The 24,226-nt window shown below is 49.2% G+C and overlaps 1 protein-coding gene across 2 annotated transcripts in view; it reads left to right on the top strand.

The window, feature by feature from the left end:
* Positions 1-24,226, top strand: part of ADAM12 (ADAM metallopeptidase domain 12) — a 326,616-nt gene that overhangs the window by 292,876 nt on the left and 9,514 nt on the right. For both annotated transcript variants that reach the window (XM_074297152.1, XM_074297153.1), the window contains exons 17-21: positions 4,479-4,556; positions 9,572-9,680; positions 11,413-11,554; positions 13,838-13,949; positions 21,282-21,452. In XM_074297152.1, the coding sequence (XP_074153253.1) occupies positions 4,479-4,556; positions 9,572-9,680; positions 11,413-11,554; positions 13,838-13,949; positions 21,282-21,452 (612 nt within the window). The remainder of the gene's footprint in view (positions 1-4,478; positions 4,557-9,571; positions 9,681-11,412; positions 11,555-13,837; positions 13,950-21,281; positions 21,453-24,226) is intronic.

The following is a 24,226-nucleotide window of genomic DNA, read 5'->3' as shown; positions in this document are numbered from 1 at the left end:
CCAGCAAGCGCTTCAGAACTGTTAAGTCCAGTGGCTAGCCTGCCATTTGTACTAGTCTGCCATCAGACAGCCCGCCATGATGAATAATAACTAGATTGTTTTGCCTGGAAAATGTACCCATTTTGGAATTATGACCCTCCCTCCCTCGCACACGCAAATATTTTTTTACTTAAAATACCCTTTTTTAAACCAACTCGTCAGGAAGAGGACACTGTCCACTTCTCTGAACAGGAGCCCAGTGGCCAAAACATCATCAACGTCCGCTGGCTTCGGCCCATCTCTTCGGTCTCAGAGGTACCTGCTGGGCTCTCCAGCTTTTTCTGCATGTAAAAATATCACTCTTATAAGGGGCCGGCCTTTTAAAACTCTTTTCACAGTAAAAAGCAGCATTACGTCCGCAGGTCACTGTCAAACTCCTGTGATTTTGTTGCTAATGGGGGCTCAGAAACATCAGCTCCCTCATCCACAAAGCATTTGATAAGCTTTTATTGGGCAACCTCTGCCAGGTCTGGAAAATGCAGAGACAAAAATCAAAACCGTGCTTGCCGTCAGTGAGCGTCCATTCTCCCGGGGAGGCAGACCACGTGCACCAATGAGCGGACACGGGCGCGGGCGAGGTCCCTCTTCAAGTAGCTGCTCCAGTGGGTCCGTGAGCTCATTGCGGGAAAGTTCCTCCCGCCCGCCTGCGCCGTTCCTCTCCGTGTCCCCCCAAAGGTTTGCCACAGAGCATCTGCCGCACGCCCCCCTGCTTTCCTGGAGGTGGGGAGAACAGGGGGACTGATGGAGCCTGAGCCACCCGAGGCTGGACCTGGTTCTCCTGGCCAGAAACTCGGCCCTCTCTGCGCCGCCTGTGGCTGCCTGCCTGAGTCTGACGGCAAACTTTGGGTCCGATCTCTGCAACGAGATGGAGAAAGGAAGGGGCTGCTGGGAAGGAAATGAAGGAGAGGGCTGGCTTCAGGAAGGCAGGAGAGCAACAGCGGGAGCAAAATCCAAGATGAGACTGGGGAAAAAAGGATTTCTTGACAAAAAAATAACAATCCCAGAAGATATTTTCGGTCTCAGACATGAAGTACATGTGTATATCTCACTGTAACTAATCCTTTACTTCATTTCCACATACACCAGAGCAAATGGCAGTAAGCTCATGAAAAGTCCCAGAAAAGTCCAGAGGCTTTAAAAAATGGTTTTTCATCAAGACAGTTGGGAGGCGGGAACACCCCCTGCTTGGGAAGTCCCGGCTTTTCGCAGGTCGGCTGTCAGATCCTTTCCTCACGCGGGCTGCCAGGCGGGAAGGACCAGCCTCCTCTGACTCCTAGGAGCACACAATGCCCACCAGTATCTCTCTGCTCCACACAGACTAATCCTTCCCCTGAGGAGACGGTATGGCCTACTTCGGAGGAGGGTGAAACAGTTACATTGTAGCTTCTGCCAGTCAGTGCCAGCTGTGCCCGCTGCCAGAGCCAAGCCTTGTCCCCTGAAAGAGACACGTTAATTCGGGCTGTCATCGGGACGCGCGGTGCCCGCGGCCTTCACCTCAGGATGCCCCTCTCCCCTCCCCCGCTCAGAAACAGAGTCGGCTTTTCTTTGGCAGAATAGGTCTCGCCGTGGCTGCTGCAGATTTGGGAAGGCCGGAAAAAAGAGCGGGTTGGTTTGGGTTCTTGCTTGTTATTGGCTTGTTGTGGCAGCGATCACCAATGAGCTTCCTCTGCAGATTCCTCAAGGTTCGGGGGTACGATGCCACACAGGGCAGCTTTGATTCAATTCCCTTTCCCAAATCTTTCTATTGTGAAAGGCCTACTATGTGCTGGCATTGGGAACAGGAAGACAGAGTTGAAACCATCTTGGGGTAGTGGAGGTGGGTGGAGAACAGAATGTATGAGAAAGCACACATACAACACACACACACGCTCAGACACACACACAATCACTCACACTCACAATCTCACACTCAGACACACAATCACTCACACTCACAATCTCACACTCAGACACACAATCTCACACTCACACACACACACACTCTCACACACACAATCACTCACACTCACAGTCTCACACTCAGACACACAATCTCACACACACACACAATCACTCACACTCACAATCTCACACTCAGACACACAATCTCACACTCACACACACACTCTCACACACACAATCACTCACACTCACAGTCTCACACTCAGACACACAATCTCACACACACACAATCACTCACACTCACAATCTCACACTCAGACACACAATCTCACACTCACACTCACAGTCTCACACTCAGACACACAATCTCACACACACACACAATCACTCACACTCACAATCTCACACTCAGACACAATCTCACACTCACACACACACTCTCACACACACAATCACTCACACTCACAGTCTCACACTCAGACACACAATCTCACACACACACAATCACTCACACTCACAATCTCACACTCAGACACACAATCTCACACTCACACACACACAACCACTCACACTCACAATCTCACACTCAGACACAATCTCACACTCAGACACACAATCTCACACACACACAATCACTCACACTCACACTCACAATCTCACACTCAGACACACAGAAGCTGCTTGAGAAAGAGATTGGGGACCTGAGGGATGTGGAGGGATGAGGGATTCCATCTGGGAGGAGAAAGCGTGGGGACCTCAAAAGCGCTGGGGTGGGAGACGAGCAGGGGGCCCTAAGCAGACCTGAGGAAGCACGAGCCGAAGGCCGCTACGCGCACCTTAGCTTTGGCTGCAGTTCGCTGGGGTGGGAGACGAGCAGGGGGCCCTAAGCAGACCTGAGGAAGCACGAGCCGAAGGCCGCTACGCGCACCTTAGCTTTGGCTGCAGTTGTGGGACCAGAAGTCCCCAAATGAAACAGTCATTCAGTGAAAGGTGTGTTTAGGGCCGAAGCCTAACAAGCTTTGTTAGCCTTTTGCTTCTTGGATCAGCCTCCCTCGTCCTGTCTCCTCATGGGCCCGGGCCCTGCGCTTGGAGTCTGCTCCCCACCTTTGGGAGGAGTTAACCTTGGAAACCTATAAGTTTTAGCAAGAATTGGATCTGCAAATCAAGAAACGATCGGTGCGGAGAACTGGTTTGGGCTCAGCCGGGCCCTGGCTGGGGCAGAGTGTCCATCGTATTTCCCTTGGAAAAACGAGTGATAATCAGCCATAGCTTATCGTCGTCGTCACCATTAACACCCACGTGGGGGCTGAGGTTTGCAGAGCACGTGACCTCTATTACTTGTATGTAGGGGCATCCACTGGCTCTCCCATAAGCCTGCAAAAAGTCCCATTTTTAGATTCAGAGGTTGAGGTGACAGAGACAAAGTCCCTCGCCCAGGATCACCCTGATTGTGAAGTCTCATCTCTGCCCGACCCTGAATGTGGTGCTTGCGGATCCCCTGCTTTCTAGTTGGTGACTGGACACAGCCCCTGATTTCTGATGCTCTCCATCTCCTAATGGCTCAGAATCCACGTCCTGTGGTCCTAGATTCAGGGGGGAGACCCCCAGTCTGATCTGCTTTTCTTACAAATGGAGCAATTACATGAGTTTCCCAAAGTCATGCGGCCACTTGGCTCTAGTATATCCAGAGGAAGATCACTGGGTCCTTGTCCTGTGAGGATCATTCACAGGATTGGGGAGGGGGGGTATAGCTTGGAGAGGAGGAGATTCAAGTGCCTGAGCCCCCCAGTGTTCCCCTTGCTGTCTGAGGGACCATCCTCGGAGGGATGAGCCTCATTCTGCCTGGTTCCAGAGGCAGGATCAGGGGCAAGGAGTGTAATTGGAAAGGGGCCTTCCCTACGAGAAGGGCCTTCCTTGTGGCAGGGGCTCCCTCAGGAGGGGCGGGGAGGAGGATGGCCTCTTGTCAGGAAGGTTCTTAGTCAGGCCACAGCTGGGCCAGCCAGCCTCTGAGGCCCTTCCAACTGAACGAGATCTCGGGCCTGATTGAGAGAGGGGAGAAGAAATGTGAGGCAGCCATGGCCTTCTCTGCCTCCGTGGCCTTCTCTGCCTCTGTGGCCTTCTCTGCCTCCGTGGCCTTCTCTGTCTCCATAGTCTTCTCTGCCTCCATGGTCTTCTCTGCCTCCGTGGCCTTCTCTGCCTCCATGGCCTTCTCTGTCTGTAGTCTTCTCTGTCTCCGTGGTCTTCTCTGCCTCCGTGGTTTTCTCTGCCTCTGTGGCCTTCTCTGCCTCCGTGGCCTTCTCTGTCTGTAGTCTTCTCTGTCTCCGTGGCTTCTCTGCCTCCGTGGTCTTCTCTGCCTCCGTGGCCTTCTCTGTCTGTAGTCTTCTCTGTCTCCGTGGCTTCTCTGCCTCCGTGGTCTTCTCTGCCTCCGTGGCCTTCTCTGCCTGGTGGCCTTCTCTGCCTCCATGGCCTTCCCTCCATCCAGTGCCTCAGACCACGTGCTTGGATACCAAGATTCGTGTCTCCTCAGATGCCTCACGCCCCTTCTTTCTTCTCCCCAGCTCTGCCTCAACCGCCGATGCCAGAATGTCAGCGTATTTGGTGTCCACGAATGCGCCACCAAGTGCCACGGGCGTGGGGTAAGTATCTCACTCTCCTCCTCCTCAGTCCCCAGCCAGTGGAAGGAACGATGAGTCGTCAGTTTGTTAGCGCTTTGGCTCTAGAACAATAAGCCAGTTAGGATCTTTTCCATATTTTCCCCCCAAAGATATTAATTTTCTATGACCTTCCCATCATATCGGAAATAAAATGTGATTTTTATTTCACAAAGGAAAATCTGATTGAGAAGTAATTATCTTTTAAATTAGCATTCAGTGACAGAGAAGAGGATTTTTGTCATCTTGAAAACGATTTGAAGACGAAGCGCCCTTCGTGGAGAGTTTCCCATTAACATTTCAAACAGAGCGGTTTCTTTCAGGCAGGAGCTGTCACAACGTGTCAGAACTGAAACAGTCCTAAAAGCTTCCTCTTATTTTCAGAAGCAGCCCCCGGCAACCTGTTTTGTGGGCCATTCGGTGGATCTGAGCAAGGAGTTAGTTAGTGCAGTCTACAGAACTTTAAGAGGGAAAAAATGACCTTAATTGTTGAAAACACAATTCGTTTTTCATGACGAGTGGAAGAGTCTCCAACTAGGTCACGTGACTCTTGATTCGCCATGCTGGTGCTCCCTGATTTCCCAGAAGTGTGTGCCACAGAAATCAGGCCCCAGATTCTGTTCAGAGCCGTGGAGACCTTTTCCCATAAGTCCCGTGTAATATGTGTCTGTGCATTGTAAAGCAGTTGCAAAACTTCGCGATATCACCAGCTTATAAGTCATGGGTTTTACAAAAATAGAAGGATTTTATAAAAACCATAGACTTTTTTGGAGCTTCAGGGGCTCCTAGAAATCGCAATTCATTTTACATATTAGGAAACTGATCCCAGATAAAGTGACCCATCTGAGCTGACACAGGGACCAGACTCCCGATATCTTGAGTCCCATTAATTCAATCATACAATCTCAGACGTGGGAATGAGCTCACAGGTTCACCCAGAATCCCCCTCTGCATGATCCCCAGGAAGTCAGGGTTCGGTGGAAGGGAGCCCCCTGCCAGCCTGAGGTAGCCCATCTCCGTCAGTGCCAGCTCTCATTGTTGGGTCAGTTTGCTGATACCGATACTAAATCTGCCTTTTTCCAACTTCCTCCCGTTGTTCCTGATTTTGTACCCTGGGGTCAAACAGATCAAGTGAGGCATGGGGTAAGAATGGGATTTGGAGTCTTTGACCTTGTATATGTCACTTAAACTCTTTGGCCCTCGGTTTCTTCATCTATAAAATGGGTTTAATGACCCCCCACGATGCAGCTCAAGCCCATTTGCCATCACAAATGACAGATCTTCAAATCCTTCATGTCTTATCTTCTCTAATTAGCCATACCCCATTTTCTGATTTCTCAGATGTCACAAACTTAGCTCCTTCCCTACCCTCTTTACCCTTCTCTGGACAAGTGCACCCCCACCACCCCAAGCCTCTGCCACCGGGTTTCCTCTCCATCTTCCTTTTCCTCATCTTTGTTGGTCAGTGCACATCAGTCTCTCTAGAGACTTTTTTCCCCTCTTTTCCTCCACATCAAAATTGTTTCCCTTTGCGTCTCCTGAACTTCCTTCTTGAGAGCTTCCCGTCCACCTGAACTAACCTTCTCTGGACAATTGTTGGCCATGGCTTCCTCCCCTCCCCCATCCTTCCACTGAACCCTTGAAATCCAAGATGCGGATCAAACATTCCCTGTTTTTCTTCCTCTCCATCACACACTTCAGGATGGCTCTGGTGTCACAAGGCGTTCAGTCCCCCTCTATCGTCACCATTTGGGGGGGACTGTAAATCTCAGGCTCCTTTCCTCACCCCCATTCTGTTTGAGTAAGAGGACTGGTTAGAATACCGGGCTCAGGACACCAAGTGTTCTTCAGGGGCTCAACGTGCAGTCCCTAACCTTAGTCCGCCATCTTGCCAAATGCATTCTATTGGTTCCGGGAGAAATCTGTGTGTCTCTGGGGGCGGGTCACTGGAATTATCTTAATGTCTGAAAGATCCAGTTTCAGGCAGAGATTTGCACTATCAGGCCAAGGAAGCCATGTGAAGATACCAATCCTGGCATCCATCACAATGGATTGGATTCCATTAAAAGTCCCTTCTAATTCCAAAACCAATGTCGCCATGTTCCCCTGGAGCAAAAACGACCCCGCTGTCCGGAGAAGGGAAGTCTTAACCAAATCTAAAAGATTCTCACAGTTTTAAGAAGAGTCATATAAAAGGTAACTCACCAAAGAGTCTTTTGTCCATTACTGCAGATCCAGGTACAGTCAAGGTTCAGCCCAGGAGAGTCTTATTCAGAAGATCTTTTATCTATGAATGTTTTATATCTTTCTTCCCCTCCTGCTTCCCAAACAGTGGTAAATGTTTAACAACCAGCTGTCCAGAGGGAGGGTGGTAGAGAAACAAAGCACAACATCCTTTCATGTTTAGTCTTCATGCAGAAAAAGCATTTGATAAAATCCAACATCCATTCCTACTAAAAACGCTTGAGAGTATAGGAATAAATGGACTATTCCTTAAAATAATAACGAGCATATATTTAAAACGATCAGTAAATATCATATGTAATGGCGATAAACTGGAACCTTTCCCTATAAGATCAGGAGTGAAACAAGGTTGCCCACTATCACCATTACTATTCAATATAGTACTAGAAACGCTAGCCTCGGCAATAAGAGCTGAGAAAGAGATTCAAGGAATTAGAGTAGGAAATGAGGAAATCAAACTATCACTCTTTGCAGATGACATGATGGTATACTTAGAGAACCCCAAAGACTCTGCTAAAAAGCTATTAGAAATAATTCAGAATTTTAGCAAAGTTGCAGGATACAAAATAAATCCACATAAATCCTCAGCATTTTTATACATTACCAACACAATCCAAGAGCAAGAGATACAAAGAGAAATTCCATTCAAAATAACGGTCGATAGTATAAAATATTTGGGAATATATCTACCAAAGGAGAGTCAGGAATTATATGAGCAAAACTACAAAACACTTGCCCAAAAATAAAGTCAGATTTAAATAATTGGAGAGACATTCAGTGCTCTTGGATAGGCCGAGCAAATATAATTAAGATGACAATACTCCCTAAACTAATCTATTTATTTAGTGCTATACCAATCAGACTCCCAAGAAACTATCTCAATGACCTAGAAAAAATAACAACAAAATTCATATGGAAGAATAAAAGGTCGAGAATTTCAAGGGAAGTAATGAAAAAAAACTCAGAGGAAGGTGGTCTAAGTGTACCTGATCTAAAGCTATATTATAAAGCAACAGTCACCAAAACCATTTGGTATTGGCTAAGAAATAGGCCAGTTGATCAGTGGCATAGGTTAGGTTCACAGGGCAAGATAGTGAATAAAAATAGCAATCTAGTGTTTGACAAACCCAAAGATCCCAACTTTTGGGATAAGAATTCATTATTTGACAAAAACTGCTGGGAAAACATGTTTAGTCTTCATTATTGACATTTTCACTATTAGTTTCTTAAATGCAAAAAAACTGACAACACTACAAATCCAGCTCTGGCTTAGAGTGTTTACAAATTTCCAAGGTGTAAATGCTCTCAAGGAAAATTTAACAATCAGCTTCCCGAGCTGCCTCTAGCACAACTCTTCCCCAAACCCCATCCATAGAATGTAAGCTTCTTAGCATAAATCATAGAGTTGTAGCTTTACATCTGGGAGAGATCTTAGAGTCTTTATTTTACAGATGAATAAACTGAGACACAGAAAAATTAAGTGACTGAGCCAGGGTCACAGAAATAGGAAGAGGCTCAGATAGTTAGGTCTTCCTAATCCCAAGTCTAGGATTCTATCCATTTCATTTCTGCTCTTAAATCCCCAGCCTGCCACAGTGCCTCAGTTTTCTCAGTTGGAAAATGGGGGTGACAAGAATAAAACCAATTGTGAGGATCAAGGTTATCATAAGGATCAAATGATAGAATATTTGTAAAGCACTTGGTAAACCTTAAAGCGCTGTGTAAATATTAGCTTCTATTACTTAATAAATGCTTTTTGAATTATTGATGTTGAGCAATCATAGCTGAGTTCCCTGGGAGAATCAATAATCCCTCTCAACAAACAGTATCTGACACTGGCCACAAGATGAGCCAGCTGCCATTCACGTCAATCAATCAGTAAGCATTTAAGAAGCACCTACTGTGTGCTAAGCATTGGGTTCTGTTGTATGCATGGTCTCACTGTGTTAAACCGCTCTTGTGGGTGTGTGAGCTGGACACTATGGCTGGACTTTTTGTCCTTCTAATAATGTCAGAATTTTCCCCTAATAATAAAAGGAGAGGGACAGCTAGGTGGTGCAGTGGTTAGAGCGCCAGCCCTGAAGTCAGGGGGCCTGAGTTCAAATCCAGCCTCAGACACTTAACACTTCCTGGCTGTGTGACCCTGGGCAAGTCACTTAACCCCAATTGCCTCAGCAAAAATAAACAAACAAACAAACAAATAAGTAAATAAATAAATAAGTAAAGAGATCGACTCAAGTATTTAAATGTAGGGGAAACAGCCTCACAAAGTCTGCAGATCCACGTGGTGTATATATGTGTAGGATTCGGAGAATCACAGATCTAGAGCTAGAAGGTACCTTAGCGTCCAGTGCTCTCCTTTTACAGGAATGTAAACTGAGGCCAGAGGAGTTAAATACCTTGACCAGGATTCCTGTTGCTTGGCCCGGAGTAGAACCGGGGACTTTAGTGGATGTTCCAAGAAGCGCGTTGATGAATTATGTGCTTTTCACAACCAGGGTTATCCCAAAGGGAGGGGGGTGGTCTCAGAGGCAGTGAGCTCCCCGTCGTCGGAGGTCATCCTGCAAAGCCCGAGATGCTCGAGGGGCCCCTTGGTCAGACCCGGGGTGGAGGCGGCTCCTGTGCCCCTCCTCACTCTGGGTTCTGATGGGGAGGATCCCCAAGCACCAGGGGCTCAGATAATCCGCTCTCACTGAAAAAAAAGTCCCCTCTCAGCACTTACCCCCTCTCCTTATCTCTCTCTCTCTCTCTGCCAGGTTTGCAACAGCAACAAGAACTGCCACTGTGAGGCCGACTGGGCTCCCCCGTTCTGTGACAGACCGGGCTTCGGGGGGAGCGTGGACAGCGGGCCCGTGCGCCAAGCAGGTCAGCACTCAAGCGTGCCCCATCCAGCCTGGCCAGGGAGCGGCTGCCTGGGGGCAGAAGTGGCCAGGGACGTCCTCTTTATTAAGGGCTGACAGATTTAGCGTTTAGGGCCCCATGGCCTAACGGGGGATCCTGGGAAACACCGGGGCAGCCTGACCCAGGGAGCTCCTGAAGTACGTTCAAGGCCCAGAGGGAGGTGGGGCAGAGGAAGGATAGGATGGAGCGGAAAGGATGCTGCAGGAGCGGGACTAGAGCTGGGTTAGAGGGTTTGCCATGTCGGAGTGTGGAGGAACTCGGAAGGACCCTGGAACACAGAAGGTCAAGGTTCCCTCAGGAGCCAATCAGTCTCAAAAGGACCCCAGTCCTACCTCGGTGTGGGCTGGCCACCCACACTGTCCGCAGAGGCTCCTTGTTCTTCGGGGTCACTTTCCTCTCCTTTGTCCATCACTCCACAACCTTCCCTCCTTTGAAGTCAGGGCCCCTGGGTCACCTCACCCCTCCCTTCCCCCTCTCCCTGTAAGCCGCAGACGGCCAGGACCCTCTGCACAGTGACTTTAGCGTCCCCTTTCACCTGTGCCCGCGATCCTCCTCAGGGATCTCGGTATCCACAGCCAGCACCTGCCCGCCCCAGCTGTTTCAGCCCCTCCACCGTCCCACCTTCATTGTAGCTGAGCCCCACGTAAGGTCTCTCCCTCACCCCATTGTGCTCCGTCCCCAGATCCTGGACTCAGAAATCCCGAGCTTTTGCCTCTCCCATGGCCGCCCTCCCAAGCTCTGGGGAATGGGAGCGAACATCTCCACAGAGCTTTCTGACTCGCAAAGCCCGTGACCCTTTGCAGGCACTCGCTGCCCTCTGGGCTTCTCTCCCTTCCTTCCGTGTGACTGAGCCCCAGGACAGCCCTTCGGCCCTTCTTGGTCCTCGCCCTCGCTGCCCCAGCCCCAGAGCCAGAGGCTCTCACTGGGCCGCAGGTTTCAGCCCGGCTGTGGAGCGTTGTTTCTGGCACGTCCTAATAAGCAGCAAATGTTCAGGAGGCAGGAAGAACATGGAGAAGAGTTTCAGATAACGCACATGCAGAGCACTAAGCACGCCAGCAGCCGCCTCCGTTCTGAAGGGAACACAGAGCGAACCCTCTCCCCAAAAGCCGCTTTTGCCAACGATAATTGCATCCTGGGGTTTCTAAAATAACTCCGCTGAGTGCCTCCTTAAGCAGAGTCTGTGGAGGGGGACACGGGGGGAGTGTCTATAACTTGACACTGTCCAGAGAGACCCTCCAAAGAATTAAAAAAAGAACTCCGGTAGATAAGGTCCTTGAGCTCGGGACAGTGAACGAGGGGGCGGGAGCCGGAGGCGCCGGTGGGAGACCCAGGCCCCGAGACGGGCTGGGCCGAGGGAGCCTCCTCTGGCTTGCCGCCGCGGTCCCGCCGCTGTCGAGACCATTAGTCTTAGCGGGTCCTCGGCTCTGGCGTCCGGGCGGCCGGCTGGGGACCATTCCGACGGGACCGAACCCTGGCTTGGGGCTTTTCTCCAGAGGTGTCGGCAGTGAGTGATGAGCGAGTGGGTTGAAGTTAAACATGACTCCGAGACTGAATCATTAGGCTTCCGGCCATGATTTACTGACTTCATTTCTGCAGGTTCCTTTAAAGTGGCTCTGCCGTAAATGTCGCGTTTTGGACACACGGCGTGTTTCATGTTAATGGCCTCCTGACAGAAGGCAAATGGCGTTTGTTTCAGATAAGCGGGGTCTGGCCCTGGGCGTCCTGGTGACGGTCTTCTGCCTCCTGGCCGCCGGCTTCGTCACGTATCTCAAGAGGAAAGCCCTCATTCGACTGCTGTTTACTAATAAAAAGACGAAGACGACGATTGAGAAACTAAGGTACCCTGAGTCTCGTGGCGGGTGACAGGAGAGCCCCGCTCCGGCCGGAACATCTCGGGGGCTGGGAGTATTCGGTGGGAAGAGGCTCCAGTGGGGTGACCCGGAGCACGTAGGGAGCAGAGACAGAGGGAACTTCTAACAGAATCTCCAGCCGAAGGGACCTCCAAAACCCCTGCCCCAAGCTTCACCTGAATCAGGACCCCCCAAAAGCAGCCTTGGCTTGGAGCCCTCCAGGGCTGGGAAGCTCATCACCTCTCCCATTTAGGAACAATTATTAGGAAGTATTTTTCTACCACAGTCCTAAATTTCCCTCTTTGCTCCTTATTCTCCCCGCTTTTGTCATACAGGGATGTTGGCTGACCATAGCTTGCCCAAACTATATGGTTGCCATTAACAAAGAAGGATTGGGGGTCCCCGATCTGGAGAAGAGAAGGCTCTGGGGGAGGGGGTAAAAGGCAGCCTCAAAAATTTTAAAGGCTTATCCTGCTTGGCACCCAGTGGCAAGTGGAGGAGCAATTATTGGTGGAAAGAACATAGAAAATGTAGTTCTGGGAGAGGCAAAAAGCTTCCTGACGTGAACTCTGTCTCCAAGGGCAGCCCTGGAGACCGGCAGGGCCCGGACAGCCACTCCTGGTCAGGAGGGGAAGCTCAAGGCGGGGACGAGGCCTGATCCCTGGAGGGGGAAGCTCACGGCAGGGACGAGGCCTGGTCCCTGGAGTGGGGAAGCTCACGGCAGGGACGAGGCCTGGTCCCTGGAGGGGAAAGCTCATGGCAGGGACGAGGCCTGGTCAGGAGGGGAAGCTCACGGCGGGGACGAGGCCTGGTCAGGAGGGGAAGCTCACGGGGCAGGGACGAGGCCTGGTCAGGAGGGGAAGCTCACGGGGCAGGGACGAGGCCTGATCCCTGGAGGGGGAAGCTCACGGCGGGGACGAGGCCTGGTCAGGAGGGAAAGCTCACGGGGCAGGGACGAGGCCTGGTCCCTGGAGTGGGGAAGCTCACGGCAGGGACGAGGCCTGGTCCCCGGAGGGGAAAGCTCATGGCAGGGACGAGGCCTGGTCAGAAGGGAAAGCTCATGGCGGGGACGAGGCCTGGTCCCCGGAGGGGAAAGCTCATGGCGGGGACGAGGCCTGGTCCCTGGAGGGGGAAGCTCACAGTGGGGACGAGGCCTGGTCCCTGGAGGGGGAAGCTCACTGCAGGGACGAGGCCTGGTCCCCGGAGGGGGAAGCTCACGGCGGGGACGAGGCCTAGTCCCCGGAGGGGGAAGCTCACGGCGGGGACGAGGCCTGGTCCCCGGAGGGGAAAGCTCATGGCGGGGACGAGGCCTGGTCCCTGGAGGGGGAAGCTCACAGTGGGGACGAGGCCTGGTCCCTGGAGGGGGAAGCTCACTGCAGGGACGAGGCCTGGTCCCCGGAGGGGAAGCTCACGGTGGGGACGAGGCCTGGTCCCTGGAGGGTCAGGCACGAATTGGGCTACTCGGCCTCCGGGCCCTGCAATGGGACGGATATCTCCAGCTCCGGGCCCTGCCAGTGCTTCTGAGGCTGGCCCTCCCAGAAAACTTCCCCTCCGGGTAGAAAGCCGGTTCCCCTTCCCGGGAAGCTGCAGGGCCTTCTCTGTCTGGTCCTCCTCAGCGGCAGCTTTGCTGAAGGGTTCTCTGGGCTCACAGCTGTGTCATTAGCGCCTCTTCTTGCCCCCGGCAGCGGCCTATTGACTGGTGCAGAAAGAAGGGCCTTCCCTCTGGTGTAAACCCTTCAGCCCCTTAAATTAGCCAGGAGCTCATAACGTGTGTGTGTAAATATATCGACACATGTGTAGGTATAGATATGGGGGTGAGTGTGTGTATGTACATATCTATATGCATGCATGTCCCCAGACATATATGCACAGACATGTGGCTGTACGTCTGCATACGGAGCTATGACTTGGGTCTTGGTTGCTCATTTTCACCCCCCAAATGGCCTTTGATCCAGACCCAGCGAGGGGAGAGGAGGCCCTCCAGATCCGGGGTCGTTCCTGCTTAAACAGCGGATTCATTAGACCAGCCTCTCGGGAGTTAGGAAGCTGTGCTTGCAAGCAGCGCAAGAACTAATTTAACAGACTAGTGGCTTCCCAAAAATCAATATTTATTTTTAATCTTGGAAGAGTGGGAGATAATTTTTACTTTGAGTGTTTACCACATTGCACAAAGGAAAAGAAGGAAAAACTTTCCAACCAGAGCCAAGGGAGACGCTTGGGGGTCTTGTGTTTGGGAGCTTCTGATAGACGCTGACACTCCCTGCGTTCCAGGTGTGTGAGTCCCGCTCGGCCGGCCGGCGTCACGGAGCCAAGTCATGCCCGGGCCGGGAACCTCAGCCACGGTCCGCTCCGAAAGCCCCCCCACGGCGGCGACACGCCCAAGGTGAGCATGTGAAAGGCAGCGGGCGCTGCCGGGGGCAGGGATGGAAGGGGGGTCCAGGGACAGTGGGAAGGTTATTGCAAGAGAAGGAAAGGGAATCACTGTGTAGTATCTGCTCCACATCAGACATTGTTATGGAGGGACAAAGACAGCAGCGGAAGCATCCCCAACGTTCTTCCCATGAAATAAATGTCTCTTCTCTTCTCACAGTAATCCCAAGGAGGGCCATAGGTGCTCTCATTACCCCATTTTACAAATGAGGAAACTGAGGCAAACTTAAGTGAAGTTACTTGGCCAGCATCACCAAGCGATTGTTTTCAGGTTCTCCCGACTCCAGCGCTTTACCCCTTGTGCCCCCTCACTAACTCTACAAAGCACTCGAGGGTCCCCACAAGGAATCAGAGGCCTTGCTTCCACACCCAGTCAGCCCCAAGGAGGGGATTTTCGGCATGTGAGGAAACAAGGTGGGTTAGTGGGGAGCCAGTGTCAGGTCCGGGCCTCCCCGGCAAACTGCCTAGACGGCGGGCTCCGCCCCAGGCAGCTCCCTCCGGCTGGCAGGGGTAGAGAAGGACCAGCTTGTCTCGCCAGGATAAGCCGAAGTTGCCCTCCTGCTTCCTCCATCCTCCCATAATGCACCATTCTGCCTGCACTCCCAGTGAGGCTCTGACCTCCCCTAAGGGCACAGCTCATGGGAGCTTCTGATCCCCAGTTGGGAAGGAGAGCCGAAGGTCCAAGGCTTTGTCAATTAAATGTCGCTGAATTTCTGGAGACATGACGTGAGGCTGGGAATCCACCCCAGGGTCTTAGCTCAGGTGTATGAGGCAGGGAAGCTCTGGGCAGAGGTGATGAATGGGAGTCTCCCCTCCTGGCCGATCATTTGGTGCGGTTACCCACAGAGGCACTGAGAATGGAGAGACAAAGACAGCAGTGGAAGCAGGGCTGCAGATCAGGAGAGCACCCCCACCTTTCTTCCAACCACAAGCCAGCTGAGACTGATGAGGTGAAGTCCAGGTTTGGGGGTTCCTGGTTAGGGAACCAAAAATATGATGAGGTTTAGGTTTGGGGGTTCCCTTTAGTAGGGAACCAATCGATAAGGTCTAGATTTAGGGAGATCAGGGTTTCTGGTGGTCAGGGAGTTAAATGATGAGGTCTAGTGGCAGGTTCAGATTCCAGGGAACCAAATGGAGAGGTTTGACTCCCCTGCACCCCTTAGGATTCGGGGCAATGGTAGGGAGTTTGGGGGAACCCCCTTCTGGCGGCGCAGAGATTCTCTCTAAAGGAATTTACAAACCTGGAAACCTAGATTGATAAAAGAGGTTTATTATGGGGATTGGGAAGAAAGATTAGAAATCCTGACAGAGAAGCATGAAGTCTGGTTAGGGAAATAATGAGGGTAAAGAGAGGGTGGCACTGGAAAAGCCCCTCCAGTGGACAGAGGCCTCCTTGGCATAGCATGGCATGTTTGGAACCTCTGCAAAGAGAAGATTTTAGATCGGCTTTTTATAATAGTTTTGGCTACAAGCTGAAGGGGGCCATGCGTGGAGGCAAGGTGGCTCATCGCCAAGCTGGGCTTCAGCTTGGGCTGGAATTTTTAGAACTGAATGGCTGTTTCCAGCCCCACCCAGACCACAGAATGAAGCTGCTTGTCCTCGGGTGGGGTCCCCACAGTGGCAGGATAGGAGAATTTGTCCTTCAAGGAGTTTGAGAGAGTTTCGGGGTCCCTTCTTCAAGGCCGTTCCTCCTCCCTCCTCCCCCGCTGTCAGTTCCCCCTGCTGATATGTCTTAGTACTTACAGGGTGACCCCAAAGCTTTTGGGGAGTCTTGAGCTGTCCAAGCTATTAAAACTGGAAGGGGACTGATACTGGGAAAGCCCTGGAGTGGGGGCTTCTTTATATATGCATTTCCCCCACTCGGATAGAATAGAAACTCCTTGAGAGCAGGAACTGTTTTGTTTTTGTCCTTGTCTGCCCAACACCCAGGACAGGCCCTGGCATGTGGGTAGGTATTTAATAGATATTGGACTGATTAAGGATTATTTATTGTTGAATTATCACGAATGTTGAATTAAATGTCAGTTGTATTAGAATTTCCATCCAATTTTTCACTCCACCAACACTTTTTATTAAAGGCTTGGCAGGAGAGACAGCGTGGTATATCAAAGAGAGGTCTGGACTTGACTATTAACTATACATCCAGAGAAATCGTTCTATTATTAAATTAAGTTATCTTAAATGATATAGAAGTCAATAAACTGCCCAACCTTGTCCTGATCCCCAAATTAGGAAGGATTGTCGATTCCATCAGAGTGTCGGTCTCATTCTGCCTTTGGTCAGCTGTTTTAAGTGGTATACAGTCAACAGCAGAGCATGGCTGCAGGGCTTGGGTTCGGCTTCTTGGTCGTAGCTAGATCTTGACTGTGTCATTTCGGGCTAATCATTTATCTCCTCTGGGTCTCAGCTTATCCTGTAACATGAAGGGATTGGACTATATATGACTTCTGAGTAGTCCTTTTTAATTCCAAGTCTATGATCCTACATAAATATAAATTATAATTATCTGTCCCCCCACGTAAAACACAAAGCTGAGAAACTCCACATTGTTAAAGTCATCTGTACCTATACCATGTGCCAGAAAACAAGTTTTTAACGCAAGAACATGGCCTTTCTTGAATCTTTCTTCAAAGACTATTCCCCCGAATATCCTTATTTAAATACTACTGATCACTCATGAGTTTGTCTTTCCTCCTCCTCCTCCTCCTCTTTCTACTTCTTCTCTTTTCTTTCTTTTTCTCCTTCTGCTTCCACTGCTTCTGCTTCTTCTCCTTCTCTACTTTTGCTGCTTCTCTTTCTTTTGCTTTCCCTTTCCTTCTCCTCCTGCTCTTCCTCTTCTCCTCTTCCTCCTCCTCCTCCTCTTCCCCTGTGAAGACCCAGGCTAGCTCCTCTGAAGGGCTCAGAATAAGTCCTTGTCAGGATAAGCAAAAGTCCTTGCCCCATGTTGGGCGCCAATATGTAATGTGCTGTTGTCTCCAGAAACTGCCGATCGCTCTCTGGGAGGAGATCTGCTGTCTCAACTCAATCTCCCAGCCAGACTCTGTCCTAGAGTAGACTCACTCCTTGCTCAATGGTGTCTTCTTTTATCCTCCCAGAGAATGGGCGTGTGAGAACGTAAGGGCTTGTGGGAAAATTACTTCTACCAATGAACTTGCTCCTTTTAAACATGTAAGCTCCTCCCCAGAAGTTCAAAGGGGTAAAACTCCCCTTCAAGGCTGGAACCAAAAGGTGTGGACTAGAGAATTGTTAAGTACCGACTTAGCTCTTAGTAAGAACCTAACATTCCCCCTTTTCCTCCTTCTTCTGCTTCTGCTGCTGCTGCTGCTGCTTCCCCTCACCTGGGTCACTTCAGAGTGGTCCTGTATACATCAGCAGAGCCTTTTATTTTCTATCCATTCTGCACTCCAGGAGGCACCTCCTAGCTCTGGTTCAATCCCAAACTACTCATTGGCGCTGCACAAGTTGGCCCGGCAGCCTCAGGGACACAAAGCAGCCCCTAAGTGTCCCTCAGAGGTGGGATTAGAAGGGGGACCCAGCACTGCCACTGTTCATCTGATCGCTCAGACCCTAAGCAGTGTGTCCTTCTTAGAGCTTGTTTGTTCACAGCCATTTTGCAGTTTTGTAGTCCTGCATCAGACCGTAAGGTCCTTGAGAGAACGGATCATCCTTTGCCTCTGTATCTCCAGAGTTAGCGTATATGGTACCTGGCATACAGTAGGTATTTAATAAATGTTTGCTGACAGAGTACTGACTGACACTGGCCACTCTAGGTTCTTAGAGAAGGAAGCCTAAGAAAAGTTTAAGACAAGTAAAGAGATACATTCCTGGGTGGCCAATAATATTTTTAAAAAAGGAACAAAGGATTTTAGAGGCCAATCTAACCCTTTGGAGGTTGTTATCATCCAGAAAAAGCCATGTTTTCCATTACAGAGTTGTTCCTAGGGTACAGAACAGCCATGGATGACTTTAAAGCAGGATACATGTTTTCTCAGGGGCCCAGAGGCAGCCAACTTTGTGGACAGGGAATATACCCCCCCCTTCTTCACCACATTAGCTTTCAAGCAGCCACTGGTACAATAAATGAACCATTCACACTGATAACTTTTATATGTTAAATATAATCATTTTAATAATAAAGCAAAATAAAGAATAACTTCTCAGCTGTTCTCACGTGAAAGAAAACATAAAAACGATATCAATAACTGCACCTAAAATTGAGTCACACTCTCCCACCAGCACATTCATTATGCGTGGAGGAGAGTAGGCACAAATTGCAGAAGTTTGGCAAGGAAACATATAAGGAAGGAAACCCTTTGAAAACTTTTCTTCATATTTACTTTTCATCAATTGTATTTAGAAAAAAGCAGAAGAGATTCCTCTGCCCTCTTTAAGCCCCCAGACTGTCTACATACAAACACGGGATCTTGATACATTTTTTACAAGGGAATTTAAGTCTTTATGTTTATGTCACAGTTCATTTTTCAGCCCAAACTGCTTAGATCCCGTGATTTAACAACTTTTTTTACACATAGATTTTTAGTAGTTTTTTTATTAAACCAAAGTTGTTTTCCTATTTCTTTCACACATGAAACTTTTCATCTGCTCCTTCCAAGTTGACTGAATTAATTTTCTTTATGCAAAAATATTTCTTCTGCCCCTTTCAACACTAACCTGATCATAAGACTGCTGGAAGTGCCTTAAAGGAACTTCATACGACTTATACAAAGATACAAGTGAAATATTTCCTGCCCTCAAGGAATTTATGTTCCAGTAGCATCTAAGATTCTGGGATTCAGTGACTAAATGCTTTTTATGAAATTATCTCCCCTCCCAACCTTCATCTTTCATTTTTCTGTATCCTTGTACCATCTTTGTCACCCTGATCTGGACCTCTTCATCTTTCATTTTTCTGTATCCTTGTACCATCTTTGTCACCCTTGATCTGGACCTCTTTGGGCTGGTGGATGCAAAAATGTGTGTGTTTGCCTACAGGGCTATTCATCCACTGCCCCCCCTCCCTCTCTCTCTCTCTCTCTCTCTCTCTCTCTCTCTCGCTCTCGCTCTCGCTCTCGCTCTCTCTCTCTCGCTCTCTCTCTCTCTCACTCTCTCGCTCTCTCTCTCTCTGTCTCTCTCTGTCTTTTTCTCTCTCTTTGTCTCTGTGTCTCTCTCTCTGTCTTTGTTTTTGTCTCTCTGTCTCTCTATATATATATCTCTGTCTTTCTCTGTTTCTCTCTCTCATACACTTAAGTGAGATTTTTCTGATTTGTCAAATCATCTTGGCATTTCTTTATGAACAACAACTTATTGTCGACTTAGACATTTGAACATATTCTCTGTCACTTATCTGGATGCTTTCTGTAGATAGCTCCAGGACTGACTTATCTATTCATCTCAGCTTTTTGTTTCAGCCTTTGAAACTTGGGTCAGCAAAATAGAAGATTTTGATTACATCAAACTAAAAAGCTTCTGTACAAACAAAACTAATGCAAACAAGATTAGAAGGGAAGTAACAAATTGGGAAAACATTTTTACAGTTAAAGGTTCTGATAAAGGCCTCATCTCCAAAATATACAGAGAATTGATTTTAATTTATAAGAAATCAAGCCATTCTCCAATTGATAAATGGTCAAAGGATATGAACAGACAATTTTCAGATGATGAAATTGAAACTATATCCACTCATATGAAAGAGTGTTCCAAATCACTACTGATCAAAGAAATGCAAATTAAGACAACTCTGAGATACCACTACACAACTGTCAGATTGGCTAAGATGACAGGAACAAATAATGATGAATGTTGGAGGGGATGTGGGAAAACTGGGACACTGATACATTGCTGGTGGAGTTGTGAAAGAATCCAGCCATTCTGGAGAGCAATTTGGAACTATACCCAAAAAGTTATCAAACTGTGCATACCCTTTGACCCAGCATTGCTGTTATTGGGATTATATCCCAAAGAAATACTAAAGAGGGGAAAGGGACCTGTATGTGCCAAAATGTTTGTGGCGCCCTCTTTGTAGTGGCTAGAAACTGGAAGATGAATGGATGTCCATCAGTTGGAGAATGGTTGGGTAAATTATGGTATATGAAGGTTATGGAATATTATTGCTCTGTAAGAAATGACCAGCAGGAGGAATACAGAGAAGCTTGGAGAGACTTACAGGAACTGATGCTGAGTGAAATGAATAGAACCAGAAGATCACTGTACACTTCAACAATGATACTGTATGAGGATGGATTCTGCTGGAAGTGGAAATCTTCAACATAGAGAAGAGCTAATCCAATTCCAATTGATCAATAATGAACAGAAACAACTACACCCAGAGAAGGAACACTGGGAAGTGAATGTAAACTGTTAGCACTAATATCTGTCTGCCCAGGTTACTTATACCTTCGGAATCTAATACTTAACGTGCAACAAGAAAATTGGATTTACACACATATATTCTATCTAGGTTATACTGTAACACATTTAATATGTATGGGTCATCTAGGGGAGGGAGTAGAGGGAGGGAGGGGTAAATTTGGAAAAGTGAATACAAGGGATAATGTTATAAAAATATTGCTCATGCATATGTACTGTCAAAAAAATTTATAATTATAAAATTAATTTTAAAAAAAGAGAAACAAAAAAGAAACTTGGGTCAGAAGGACTCAGTTAGGGTAGCACAGTTAGGGTGAAGAAAAGGACTAGGACACTGCTGACAGCAGCTGCTGAATTAATCAGAAATAGTTGGGATACCTAGAGGTTCAGAGGATAGAGCATTGGCCCTGGAGTCAGGAGGATCTGAATTCAAATCTAGCCTCAGACATTTGTGCACTGTGTGACTCTGGGCCAGTCATTTAACCCAGTTTTCCTGAGTTTCCTTCTCTGTAAAATGAGCCAGAGAAGAGTATGGTGAGTGCAGCCAGTATCTCTGCTGAGAAAACCCCAAATGGGTCACAAGGAGTGACCAAAATGACTGGCCGACACTGGAAAAAGTAAAACAGGTTTTGCCGGTGCCGGCTGGTGATTGTCCTTCTCCCGGCTTGGCTCCTAAGCTAAGGTTTCCTCTGCAGCACGGGGCCTCCCAAGTGTTTCTGAAGCAGAGGCTGAAAGCTGTGCCAGCTGTGCCCAAGGCCAGGGCGCTGACCTGCCCCTCTACACAAAATCAGCCGGTTTCCTTTCCCTCCTTCCGTGTTCTCCCGCACCCATCCTGGGTGATCAGTCACAGCCCTGTTCCCTCCCATGACCTCACATGGCTCTAATTTTGCTTATGTTCTCTCTGTTTTGTCCCGGGCAGAAAGAGAATTGCCGAAGGTTACCCAAGTATCAAAACATCAACATCAGCAGCCCGGTCAAGAGCCTCAACTCTTGCCCCCCTGGCCTCCTGCTGCCCCTTCCTCAGGGCCCGAGTCACCAGAGCGTGCCTGCGAGACCCCTCCCGGCCAACCCTCCCATCAGACAGGCCCAGGTAGGCCCCGGCTGCTGCCGTTCCTCATTCACGAGACATCGATGCCCCGCGTGTCTCACCAGAGCTTGCACACGCGGGTTTCTAGTTTATCTTCCACCAACCCTTTCCCTTTTGCTTCGGCGTGCAGAGGCTCAGCTGCTCTGAGTGGGACATTTGCTAAGCTGTGGGTCACTTTTCCTTGTTAGAGATTTATGGGCCTTTGGAATGAAACCTGATGGGAGTCAAGGGGCACCTGTTAAGCTCCAGCTGCCGAGCCCCAGTCCAGCTGTGGGGGCAGAAAATGTAGCTGGGACATGAAATGTGGGGTCAGCGGGGGGATGAGACCCAGGCACGAGTCCCCGCGGTCCGTGAGCTCACTGGGGAGTGCCTCCGAGAGGGGCAAATACAGGCCCCAGAGGGGTCCGGAAGCTTGGAAAGAGCTTTGGCCATTCTGGGTGATAAATGTCCACCGAGAATCTCTGTCCACACCCCATGCGAGGTCCCAAGACCATAAAGGCAAAAAGCGAGCCGAGTCCTGTGTCCAAGGAGCTCACGTTCTGCTGAGGAGCTGAAACGTGGAAATATGCTAAATATGAAGGAAGAGAATTCAGCTCCAGCCCCCCCTGAGCACGCTGCCCCCAGCTACGGACCCTAAAGTGGAGCCTCCAAGATCATCAGCATCCTCATCTTCCCCGGACTGCTCCTTGTCCCTTACTTTCTCTGGCTGGCAAATTCGTGCTCCCTCTTCCTCTCCCAGAGCTGGTGAATTGCTGCCATCAATAACTGCCTAAGAATAAACCCTCCCACCTCCCATTCTCCCTCTTCTGCTCTCTTACTCTCATCTCCCTCATCCCATAGCCCACCCCGACACGACCCAGCTTTTCAACACTGCCCTTAGAGCTTCCTTTTCAAAGCCAACATTTTAGACCTTTCTTTGGGCATCTTCAGTCTTCTGGCTCCCCCCAGAGACCTGTTTTCTCCCCAGAAAACACGGCAGCTCTCATCTCCCTGGAGTCACCTTCTCTCACGTCCAGGAGGAGGAAGGGACATAATTCTCTTGCTCTGGACCTCCCTTCAAGGCCATCACCCTGCATTCCCTCCTTGGAAATCACACTATGGGAGTCCAAAGTGGTGTCGGCTCCCAGATAGAAGGGACGAGTGCCTTTCCCAGCTCTCTGTCTTCTCTTTCTCAATATTTGCCTTTGTGGTAAGGGATTTCAACAAGTATTGATCGGTTGATGTTGCATATTGAAGCCCCCCAACATTCTAATCCCCTAGTTAGCCATCGTCCTTGAAGACCGTGACCTGTTCCTCCAGCCCAGCACAGCCAGGGGACCATTCCCTGGGGTCTGTCGCCCCTGACCTTGCCGACACCCACGAGTGTCGAAAACTGCAACTTCTCTAAGTGATCCCGACTTCTCGTTGCTCCGTCTATTCCTCTGCCTTACCCCTCCCCCCAACTCTAGCTTTCGTCCTCATCAGACCTAGTCCGTTCACCTCTCGGCCCTTCCCAGGGTCATCGCTCCAGCTGTGACTTCACTTATCTCCTTTTCCTCGATCTCCCTTGGTGGAGCATTTCAACACAACATTCTTCTCTCGTGCCCACCCCCCGCTCCCTTCCCCCAAGGCCATCCATGCCTTAACAAGCCTCACTCCTGAATTCTTCCTTCCACTTCCCTCTCCTCCTCCTCATGGGCTTGCAACAAAGATGACCGGATCTAGCATCAACTTTTGTTTTTTGCAGGACAATGGTTTTCTCCATCCTAATTTATTTTCCATCATGTTCTTCCCGATTCGTCTCTTCTCTCTTCAGGTCTCCCACCTCTCCCTTTCTCCTAATCTTTCTGAGAAAATCATTCAAAGGAGGATCTTTCTTCCTTTCCCTTCCTCTCAGGTTGTTTTGACAGCTCTCCATCCTTTCCTCCAGTCCCTGAGAACAAAGTGGCCCTTCCTTCCAAAGCCACCCCTCTAGATGTAACAGTGATCCGGTCCCCTTCTGCCTTCTCCTCTTTCTTCTCTGGTGTCTTCAAATATGCCAGTGTCCTCCATCTTCTTATACAATCACTAGATCCTCTCATCTCTTCAAGCTGTCATTCTGTAGCTCTTTTTCATCTCTTTCTTTTCAACTATTTGCAATCCGACTTCAGACTCGATCATCAGTTAACTGAAACTGCTCTAAGATACCATTGATCTCTTAATTGGCAAATCAGATGGTCTTTTCTCAGGTTTAATGCTCTTACCCTTCCTGCTCCGTTCGATGCTACTGACCATCCTGCCATCCTACTTTCTCTTTTCTCTGGATTTTTATGACACATCTCCCCTGCTTGTTCTTCTTACCTATATCTGTTCCATCGTAGTCTCCTTTGCTGACTTATCCTTCAAATCAAACCCTTCAAATGTGGGTGTTCCCCAAGTTTGAACTTGGACTGTCTCCTCTTCTACCATGACACTCTCTGACCTGGTCACCTCACGCATTCATATGGATTTAACGTGTATCTCTCTGTAGATGGTTCCCAGATCTAGCTAGCAAGAGCCCTGACCTTCAGTCCCACATTACCACCTGTGCATTGGACAGTTAAACTAAATGTCCTGTTTTCTAAACTTGGTCCACCCAAAACTGGCCTTTATCATTTATTGCCTTTACGTTATTTCCTGGACTCATTGGCATCCTCTGTCTACCTGACGTATGTCTCTTCCAGACTTCTCTATAGAAGGCCCCACCCTTCTTCCAGTCTCCCAGATTCATAGCCTTAGCATTCGCCCAAGGATCCAACCAATGGCCCTACCTTGCCCCA

This window comes from Sminthopsis crassicaudata, chromosome 2 (genome assembly GCF_048593235.1).
Source record: "Sminthopsis crassicaudata isolate SCR6 chromosome 2, ASM4859323v1, whole genome shotgun sequence".
Taxonomy (NCBI): Eukaryota; Metazoa; Chordata; class Mammalia; order Dasyuromorphia; family Dasyuridae; genus Sminthopsis; species Sminthopsis crassicaudata.
Note: the sequence above shows the minus strand (reverse complement) of the source record. Positions and strands in the feature narration are given on the sequence as shown.